The sequence below is a fragment of the Pholis gunnellus genome, assembly GCF_910591455.1.
Source record: "Pholis gunnellus genome assembly, chromosome: 22".
NCBI lineage: Eukaryota > Metazoa > Chordata > Actinopteri > Perciformes > Pholidae > Pholis > Pholis gunnellus.
Genome location: NC_136549.1, coordinates 6,681,922 through 6,693,112, shown reverse-complemented (window position 1 = coordinate 6,693,112; position 11,191 = coordinate 6,681,922). Strand labels below are relative to the sequence as shown.

The 11,191-nt window shown below is 39.8% G+C and overlaps 1 protein-coding gene across 1 annotated transcript; it reads left to right on the top strand.

Annotated features, from left to right (window-relative positions):
* Positions 1-1,061: 1,061 nt before the first annotated feature.
* LOC306713849 (mucin-19) lies at positions 1,062-10,947 on the top strand (the record flags this gene model as incomplete). Its single annotated transcript, XM_079183688.1, is given in 23 exon segments — positions 1,062-1,110; positions 2,331-2,556; positions 3,483-3,612; positions 3,735-3,798; positions 5,056-5,181; positions 5,289-5,409; positions 5,549-5,684; positions 5,942-6,011; positions 6,167-6,304; positions 6,477-6,626; positions 7,225-7,319; positions 7,417-7,549; positions 7,910-8,156; positions 8,347-8,387; positions 8,530-8,618; positions 8,909-9,063; positions 9,176-9,314; positions 9,497-9,601; positions 9,731-9,925; positions 10,307-10,379; positions 10,463-10,629; positions 10,815-10,922; positions 10,924-10,947. Coding segments are annotated over 23 exon segments (2,781 nt in total).
* Between the last annotated feature and the right edge of the window lie 244 nt (positions 10,948-11,191).

The following is an 11,191-nucleotide window of genomic DNA, read 5'->3' as shown; positions in this document are numbered from 1 at the left end:
AAGGGATTTTTGGACGCCTTTCCTCGCTGTGTCCTTCCATTATGACATGCTGAATACATGTTGTGTTGGGAGTGCAGCAACGCTGCTGAGAAAAGTAGCACAGGCGAAAAACCAACCTGACTTATGTGCAAAGACCGGTCTGCAACATGTGGAGATGATGATGTCGTAAAACCAGTTCCAATGGAGGAAACGGAGCAGTATGTTGACCTATAGACCTTTATTTTTTACAGCAGGCATTTGTTTACATATAATTGTACCGTAGCAGGAACAGCACAAGTGTACTTAAACATCAATTAAAAAAAATATGTATACCAAATGTTCCAATATTTTGGTAATATCATAGGTCTAAATCTCTGCCTACTGATGTGTTGCTAAGCCATTATTCTTTTGACACCTCAGTGATTTAAAGCATTTTATCTCAGTTTGCTCTAAGTATAATCATTGAATGAAAAGAAATCTGAGTAGCTGCAGAACACGTCTTTAAACGTCATGTGGAACTCTCCCTGAGCTCTGAAGTTAGAAAATAACTAACTACATCCTGGTTCATGCACGCAAGCCTCATTTCTCATGTTGTCATTGATCCATTTGTCCTTTCTTAACCCGGCAAAAAGTATTGTCTGGTTCACCAGAGCCAAAAGAAATATTGAGTTTTAAGGGAATAAATGAACCGACTTACGTTTCAAACTCTCTTAAGCAGTTGATATTCAGTCGTCCACACTGTGATTGTGCTCTGACGTCTTTCTAATCAGTTTCCACAAATTTCCACGGTAGTGAGTATCAGAGGTATTGTTGTTGTTGAAAACAGATTGGTTTCAATTGTGAATGCAACATGATATGCAGGATATGCTTTATATTAAGATTCTTTCCTGCAAACTACCAACTAGGTTATTGTTTAACCTGATGTCTTTTTTCTATTTCTAGTTTCCTGGTATATTGTGTGCATGAGTACGGGGCGGGCGGCTCCAGCTGTGTGTGGATTGACACTGCACATATAAGCCCTGTGGGGGGCTGTTTGTGCACTTGTTCTTGGTTCCACCTGCTCTCCTGCAGCATCAGGCAGCATGACCCCTCAGCGATGGATGCTGGCGTTCTGCTTTTCACTGACTTCAGGTACCATGATGCAATTGTTAATTTAATCATTGAATTGGAATGATTGTTTTTATTTACTGTACTTAAGTATTTCAATTGCATGCTACTTTATATTTCTATTATACTATCAAAAATGCATTTTTAGTCCATGACATTTATTCGTCAGCTTCCGTGACTAGTTACTTTACAAATTTTGAATAAGCACACAAAACACATGATAGGCTCGGAAAATAAGATACACTGTTTAAATCAGTCAGTGCCAATCAATAATCCAATAAAGTAATAAATCAATTAGTTAACACTGACAGGAGCAATTGCTCCCAATTGTGAGTACTTTTACTTCTGGTACTCTAAAGTACAGGTAGCTGAAAATAATTTGACTTAAAGTCGAAGTAGATGATAATACTTTTACTTACGTGACATTTTCAATTTCGGGCTTTCAGAATTTAATATTGTGCTATTGCTACTTTTACTTTTACTACCACTGATATGCATTACATATCTAAATACTGTATCTGGTATAATATTAACAACCCTATTAGTAAGTATTTGTGTTGTTATTCATAATTCATAATTTGTCATTATAATTAATGTTTACTTGCATTTCTCTCGTAGTTCTTGGCACAGGGGAATTGGTCACAACAACAGACACTCGGACATGTGAGTACAAATCAATCAATGCTTGATATCGATTCGTTTATTATACAGATTACTTTTTAACATCATTGCACATGTCATAAGTACTGGATATATTGTTTGAAATGTTTCTGAAACATATGCGGTTTCATTGTTTTGCTATTGAATTTAATTTCTCTGAAACATACTGATATATTGTGTTATTGTTCCTTTTGTAAAAAAAAAGAATAAAAAGGTTTATTTTATGATATTATATTCAATTTCAAACAAATTCCACTGCACGTTGCACTGTGTATCATCATGTATGTGGCAAATAAACATGATTTATATATATATATATGTATATGTAGACTTAAAATAAAAGTTGAGCATTTGGCTTATTGATTTTTAAATGGTACTCTTAAAAATCATATTATACATTATACTACTACAACAAGTCAATTGACATATTCCTGACATTAGGTAAGGAAAACAGAATACATTTTGACGGTACCATTTTAAACCTTAAATTCAACATAACAAAGTAATTTCATTGACTTTTCTGCTTCATTTCTGACCTCACTTATGTCTTCATTGTCTGGCATTAATCTTTAAATTGTGATCAGACACCTGCAGGACATTAGGCAGCGGAGTCGTCCAGACTTTCAGCGGTTCAACTTTCTACGTTCGGTCCAACTGCCCGTTCACGCTCACACGCTTCACCCACAACCGGGTTGGATGTGATGTCACCATACGGCGAGGTGACAGCGGGCTGTTGGTCCAAGTCGAGATCATCATCAACAAAGTCAGGACAGTCGTGCAGAACGGAAGCGTCCTGGTGGAGGAGAAAAGGTTCGGGCCCAACCCAAACCCCCCCTCATACCGTTTCATTACAGAGAGCTGCAGCCACACAGAACACCAATTATTGACTAACACTAATTATGAATGCAAAAAAAATCCAATCCAATCATAGTGTTTTGCCAAAACTCACAAATCATTGACTTAAATTGACATTCATACTCAATTGCCACACAACCAGGTGTTTTATATTACATCATTCATGCCACCAATGTTAGTTGATTATTAGCTTTGAGTCTGGGAAACTGTATTATCAATTGTTTGTTTAATGAAAACATTAGTTAAGTCAAGTGGTTATATTCCGCAAGGTCACTTATGGACTGATTTCTGGGAGGAGGAAGCTGTAATACTTCACCAGTTTTATCATTATATTCAAATCAAAGTTGAGGAAGTGAGAAGACTTAGTGAAAAGTAAAAACAAACACCTGTCTTACGCCAGGTGGTGATCTTAAATGTGTCCGACAAAGAGGAAATGTATATACAAAGAGTTTATTCAATTATTTTGTATTTATTTGTATTTGTTTGAAAATGTACAAGTGCAGCTGAAACAATTAGTCGATTGAAAAAAAATTAATTGGCAACTATTGTGATAATTCTTACATTCATTCTTCATGCAAAGAACATTTCATGGTTCGAGCTCATATGAGGATTTTCTGCTTTTCCTTTAGATTTTTTTAATACTTGTGATTGATTAGATTGATTAAACTTTTCTGCATTGCTTACTTTTACTTTGAATACTTTAATTACATTTTCCTGATTGTACCTACATACGTTTACTGAAGTGACATTTTTACACGAGTATTTTTACAGTGCGGTACTTTTACTTACATATAGGATCTGAACAGTGTGCAAAATACCCGGTGGCATCGGGGATTCCCCGTCCAACAGTTCATTAACTGTAAATGTGTGTTTGCTGACAGCGTCTCCCTTCCATACGACCACACCTACCAGCATATCTTTCAGTACGGCATCTACACTCGACTGACGAGCTCGCTGCTTCCTCTGTCTGTCACATGGCGCAATGTACCTGGAGGAATAGACACTGTGTGGGTGAGTTGACATAATACTGTAGACACAACACACTTAAGAGCATAATCAATATCTTAAGTTAATTGGAACATTCAACACTAACCTCACTCACTGAAGCCCATTTGTTTAAACTTGTTGTCAAGGTGGACCTGGAGCAGGAGCTGAGCACCGACATGTCTGGATTGTGTGGAAAACACAACGTCTCAGGTATGATGGTTAATTGAGAGCAGGTTGTGGTTGTGGTTGTAATAGCCTGTACTTTGACATTCGCTTGCACACAGTTTGCTCTAAGAATGTACAATTTTCATGACTTCAGGCAACAGGCAGCAGTTGATCACAGAGAGCGTGCTCGCTGAGGACACATGTCAAACCCGAGATCCTGTGTCCGCCAGTAATCCAGTGAGTTAACAGTTGTAACGGCTGACTGACCTCAAACACAACCACGTTGATGCTGTGATGATGCTAGATTCCAGTCTGCTATTGGTAGTGCTGTGCTCTATGTACTTTCTTTGGGTTTTTTTCACTCATTGATCTCATTGAAAAGGGTTTGAATTTATTGACGCTATACCGACTTTTAATTATAGTGACTTTATAGGATGTCATGGCAGTTTTTAAATATTGAGTCATAAACGTCTTGCTGCTCATTTTTGTTGTTGGAAGGCAATCCATTCAGCTGTGCTTAATCATAAAATGAGGGTGAACACGCCTCACTTAATTTTCACAATAATAATGACGATAATAATACCAATACCAATAATTATTCACGCCATTTGTAGAGCACCTTTCATGCAAGAAATGCAGCACAACATGCTTTACAATAAAAAGGAAATACACCGTGCCACAATAAACAGAAAACGAGATGGAAAATAAACAGGCTTGATAAAATGAGATGAAAATAAGAAATAAGATGAAATATGCATAACAAAAGGGTTGAGAATAAAACCCACAGAATCATTTAAAATAACATTAAGATCAGTACCCATATTGTCAGCATTCACTTACATCAATAAGCACAGCAGCAGCATCTCCCTTCTCCTCTACTCTGTTCTTTTCTGCACCAGTGGTGGAGATTTGAACTTTGAAGACGAAGACTCACAAGTACACTCGCTCTATACAATATGTCCTAGCTCCGGATGTTCAAGTGGTTTCTCTGATGATATTTGTAGTTATGCAGAACGTTCTTCTCCTACACCTTGGATTGCCTGAGAGCCAGGACGTCTGACTATATCCAACTCTGTGAAGAGAACATTTACGGCTGTGAAACAAACCAATACATCATCTGTTCGTTCTTCAAAGAAGTTGTACAACAGTGTGACAGGAGAAGCATTGCCTGGCGGCAATGGAGAGCTCTAACCAAATGTGGTAGGAGCTCTTTAAAACTAGGTTTTAAAAATATTTGGCATGTTAGGACACTCTTTTGATGGACACCTGATGTGATTGCCTTGTTTCTGTGGTTTAATGCAGAGGAACCGAGTTGTCCAGGAGATCTGGTTTATTTGGATCAGGGTCCAGCCTTTGTTCCCAGTTGCTCCAACCCAAACCCCACGCTCTCCGACCAGGAACTCACCAGCACCTGTCTCTGCCCATATGGTGAAAAAGCACTATCTGTCTTTGTGATGTAGCTCTTCACATGTTTCATTGCTTGTTTTGCTTCCCATGAGCCTAATAATAAAAAGGTATACACATTTGTGTTTTAGGTAAAGTCCTTAATGATCGCGCGTCTGGCCATCACTGTGTCAGTGTGTCCAGCTGCTCCTGTGAGTTTGCTGGCAAGAACTACATAAGCGGAGACGTACGAAGCACCAAGTGTCAGTCATGGTAATACAATTCAAGCTTCATTTCAGACTCACAAGAAGGTCCCTAGCAATAAGAATGGGCGGGAAAACTGTTTTGATACTTCTTTTTTCGGGATAAATAAAATGAACTAGTTTTTAATTGAGGTTTTATCTTCACACAGTGTGTGTGGCAGAGGGAGATGGCAATGCTCAGAGAACCTCTGCCCCACAAGATGTCTCATTGAAGGCCAGTTTGTGACAACATTCGATGGCAAACAATATGGCATCCCTGGCAAATGTAAATATGTGGCTTCACAGGTAAATTATTCCCACTACCTCAACATGTAACATTAACCCGCGTAGTCTGTATATGATACTAACTGCTCTTTTTATTTTAAGGGTCTCAACTGGGCAATAATGATCGTGTTTTCTGAAAAGACACCCTCTGTGACTACAGTTATATTTCAGCTTTTTCAGGTACAAGCAGTCTTTGAGGGTTACGTTTAAAACAACATGTCATGCAACAGTAGTGAGCGGTCATGGAATATAAATACCCTTCTTTTTTGGTTTTGCAGGACACGTATATATTCTCACAGAACATGGTTACATTTGGAGGGGAGAAGATCACTGAACTTCATGAGTCGGGTAAAAAAAAAGAAAATGGGAAGAAATGTTGTTCATTGCATCAATTGACTGGACCTTAATTTGCATGTGTGATGTGTCGAGTAGTCTAGTAATTCATCCATAATGGCTCATTTACCCACCCACCCATTCACATACAAAATTCCATCTCCTGTCAGATCATGCTGTGGTTTTCTGGCAGTCCTCCATGTACGTCCAGGTCCACACGTCCTTTGGTATGAAGTTCCAAGTCCAGATGTCTCCTGAAATCCAGCTGTACATCACCGCACCCAGAAACCAGACTGGCATGATCTCAGGTAAGGATCTCAGTCTACAAACAAGCCCAAATATATTCACTTTGGGATTCACATTCATTATGACTTTAAGCTCTCAAGACCAAAATAATAAAAACAATAAATACAAAAACACTATATATTTTTTGTGGCACGATCCAATTTGATTTGTAATCATAGCCAGTATGTCTTTCAGGTCTTTGTGGCAACTGCAACAATGACACCACAGATGACTTCACCACCAGCTGCGGGATCATCGAGAACTCGGCTCAACCGTTCACTAAGTCCTGGAGTGTGGGTGGCTGTGCAGTGAACATACCCAGGACCTGCTTCAACACTGACAATGGTACCAATTTATAATATAAATGTGCTTCAAAAATGTTGGAAATGGTTTCTGTTTGAATGTCTGTCCTTCGATTTCCTCGAGAACCGCTCGTCCGATCGACGAAACGCTTGTATGTCGCTGAGGACCGCAGGGAGTCCAGTGTCAAGTGCGAGCTCTTGAGATCTACTGGACATAATCTATTAGTAGTGCATTATGTACACAGTGTGTAGTGTATACTGTAGCATTGTTAGGGGATGCAACTATGTCATGGCGGTTGTATTTTCACCCAGGATAAGGAAGCGCAGTGTCGAGTGTGACGTTTTTTTGATGAACGGCTCTCGAGAAAGTTGCAAGCAGCAACACCAGAGGCCCAGCAATAGGCCCGTTTTGAGGAGGCCCGTTTTTGTAGGGGCACTGCACTAGTGTGTATAAATTCATACTCAATATTTTATTTCTCTGCCTATCAGGGATGAGAAGTTTTGTTTAAAAATAGACTTAAAATTATAACATTTTTCAATTAAAACACTTAAATTTGCTCGCTATAGCTTGATATGATACAAATACTCAACCTAGAAGGAAAAGCAAACATGTTTAATCATTTCAATATGTATTTTTGCAGAGATATATGCTGAGAGAAAGTGCTCTGTGTTGAACAACCCAAATGGGATATTTGCTAAGTGCCACGGTCATATCCCAACTGATCACTACCACACGGTAACAAGACTTTTGCCCAAAACTAAATCCGTAATATGTTTTGGAGTTTTCCGCAAATTAACATATCAACGTGTGATTGTTTTTTATTTATTTCCAGGCTTGCGTCCAAAGAACATGTAACTGTGGCAGCAGTCTGACTCAGTGCTTGTGTGTTGCTCTGGGCAGCTATGCCAAAGCCTGCGCCAGTCTGGGTGTTGTAATTGGTGACTGGAGGAAAGCCACGAACTGCAGTAAGTTCAGTTTTGATAAATATACAATGTATTCTGTCTAAATCCTCCCACTTTATTGTTCAAAGTCCACTGAAAAGAGCCAATGGAGTGATGTCCAACAAAAGCCTAAATCAAATCAATTCTGTTGCTGGCAATTTATGAGATTGCTGTTGACTTTTGTGATAATAATAAAAGGATGATTAAAAACCTTTCAGACCCCAGATGTTTACAACAGTAAATGTAAAGGCTTTATACAGACTATAGGTTGAATCAACTGCTGTGTTACAACCGCCAAGAGTGTAAATTTATGTTAAAGAAAAATGTCACATTTTAGTTCATGTCGAACACAAAATCAGTGGAACATTTATTGTTGTGTCCCAGCTCTGAAATGTCAGAAGAACCAAGAATTCTCCTACAACATGCAAGCCTGCAACCACACATGCCGTTCTCTGTCTGGCCCTGATGACCGTCTCTGTGGGCTGGACGACGATCCTGTGGAGGGCTGTGGCTGTCCGGAGGGAACTCACCTCAACCAAGGGCAAGTCTGTACCCCGAAGGCAGAGTGTGATTGTTACTACTCCAAAGGTTCTATGGCCCCGGGGTCCGCTGTTATCGACGGACGAACGTGGTGAGCTGATCATCTGAGTATTTACAGCCATTTAAAATGTTTATACCATTTATGGCTATTTCCCACTGTCTCCCCTAACCAAGTCTTCCCAATGCCGTTATAGTGTGCCTAATTGTGTTGTCTCTACCTTTGATGTACATATACTTAAGCAAAACTGTGTTGTATCTCAAAGCAAGTGTGTCTATTGCAGCGTCTGCGAGGATGGAGAACTGCGCTGCTCTCAGGATTGTGGTAAATATATATTCTTCGATCATAATCATATCAAATTCACCCAGAATGTTAGCAACAAAAAAAGTATTGTCTTCAAAAGAAGAAAGAAGAGAAAAGTAAAACTTAATAATGTGTCAAACTGTCTGAAATATAATTCACACAGGGTGCAGAAATGGGAAGGTTTGTGTTCATTGCTCTGAGGACCCAGTTAACACGGCTCAGAAAACCTGTGACTATATCAGCAAACCAACGGTGGGTCGACTGATTATATGTTTGTGTCCATGGCTTGCTTATTCATTTCTTTATATTCATTCTTCAATTAAAAGCAGTGGCTGACTAATTACCCGTTAAAACTGATGAATAAGATGGCTATTTGTTATTATTAGCATTAGGGAGACATATTTCTGTCGGTAATGTGAATTTCTACATAACCTTCCTGTCAATGAATCACATCCATAACATTACCCCTTTGTCCAAGTACAGGTTTCTATTATTGTCACATTACATCTATTACATTTCCTAATGCTAAGATATTTTCGCAGGGAGCCGGTATGACCTGTGAGAGCGGCTGTTACTGCCCACATGACCAGTATGAGGATCACCATGGAAACTGTGTTCCTCTGAACAACTGCACCTGTGTGTACAGTGGCAGAATATTCGGTGCGGGACAGCGCGTCAAAACCAACTGTAAAACATGGTAACACCTCCTCCTTTCCCCTACTTGCCTGTTCAAAAGGTCCCATCTAAAAGCTTAATAAAGCCGCGATGAAGAGGCTGACTAACAGGTTGACATCACTCTCTGTTAACAGTATCTGTGGTCAGGGTCAGTGGCACTGCAAAGACGAGCCTTGCTCGGGGCAGTGTCAAGTTTACGGAAACGGACACTACCAGACCTTTGACTCCAAACGGTACCGCTTTGCTGGACAGTGTCAGTACACACTTGTAGAGGTGAGACCAATGTAGGAATGAATCCACAGCTCACATGTTTCTTTGCTGAAGCTTTGTAGGCCTCCAATGCATCGCCTTCAAAGGGACACAGTACATCACCCAAATACTAAAGGGCTTTTTTGTTTTTAAATAGACTGTAGTTTTGCCATATTTCGTTAACTTTTAAACTCTTATTGCTTTAGGATGCCTGTGGAAATAGAAACGGCACCTTCTCTGTCAGAGTGGAGAGTGTCCCCTGCTGTGATGAGGCGCTCACCTGCTCTCGCTCCATCATCCTCGACCTGCAGGTGGATGGCCGTTTGTGTGATTGAATTTCACAGATAAATGTTTGTCAAGTCAGTAAAAGTCGAGTAACTTGTTCATCAACATTTGAAACTATTCTTATACTATGAGTTGTGCTTGTGTTGACCTAAAAGGACAAAGTCACCCTGACACTGAGCGACATGAAGGTGACCAGACGCCTCCATGAAGGCTGGACTCCGCAGGAAGATTCTCTTTACTCCACACACACTTTGGGACTCTACATCGTAATCTCAGTGCCAAGCAGAGGGATAACTCTCATCTGGGACAAACACACCCGGATCACCATAGAGCTGCATGCATACTGGAGGGTGAGTGATGAGGACTTTGAAATATCGTACTTTATATACATCATTTGTCACTTTGATCCTCAGACTAAATAGAATAAATAGGAGACGCTTCTAGATTTGAAAGCCACATTTTGTACAATTGCTTGTCTTCTTTCTTTATTTCTCAACTTTGTACTGATTTATTTATTTAACCAGCTCAAGTCAACTCAGATTTATATCAAAACCACTATGTATTGGAATTTGAACATTTCCAAATTTTGGTAGTATCAGAAAAGACACTTACATTTTATTTAAGCATTGGTCATAACTAATAGCTACATCCTCCCTAAGAGTCAGCAGTTACTTTCATTTTTAGTGTACTTTCAGAACTTTTTAATGACTTTGTAACCATCTCTCCTTCAGAAACAAGTTTGCGGCCTCTGTGGGAATTTTGACTCCAATGAGATGAATGACCTACTGATAAGTGGCTCAGCAGGTAAACTGATTTTCTTTTTGTTTGATAAACGACTTTTACTTTTGTCATGGTTGGTCAAAATAACACCCAAATGTTCCTACTAGTGTCCAGTCCCCTGGCATTTGGCAACAGCTGGAAAGCCGCCACACCTCCTTGCTCTGATGTGACCACTGAGATATTTCCATGTGAACGCAACTCCTACTGCTCAGCCTGGGCCCAGCGGCGCTGTATGATCCTCACAGGAGACACATTCAATGGATGCCACTTAAAAGTATGCATGTTACATATTTAGCTTGGCACAAACACCAGGGTCAGGGGTGAGACTCATGTGCAGGTCTTTAATTGCTATATATTTGGGATTTCCTTATCAGTAAACTATTTACAGTCAAGGACCCTCACAGAGAGCCCTTACATGTGTGAATACAAACTCTATTCTGGTTGTTTTACGATCCCCAGGTGGATCCAGAGCCCTACTACCATGCCTGTGTGCAGGAGTCCTGCTCCTGTGAGTTTGAAGGGAAGTTCCTTGGCTTCTGCACAGCTGTGGCCGCCTACGCAGAGGCCTGCAGCGACCAGGATGTGTGTGTGAAATGGAGGACACCTGATTTGTGTCGTAAGTTAAGACCCTTTTTTCCCCTCACTAATAAAACTTGAACTTTGGCACTGTGACATTTTAGAATAACTTATAAAGAGAACATAGATAATCACTAATCACTGGTCAGTTCTCAAACTCACTTTGTTATTGGGCTGCTATGCTAATCTGTCTATCACTTGTTTCAGTTTACTTTCTTGCTAGAGTTGAATAATACGACACATTTAATATTACAGACAAT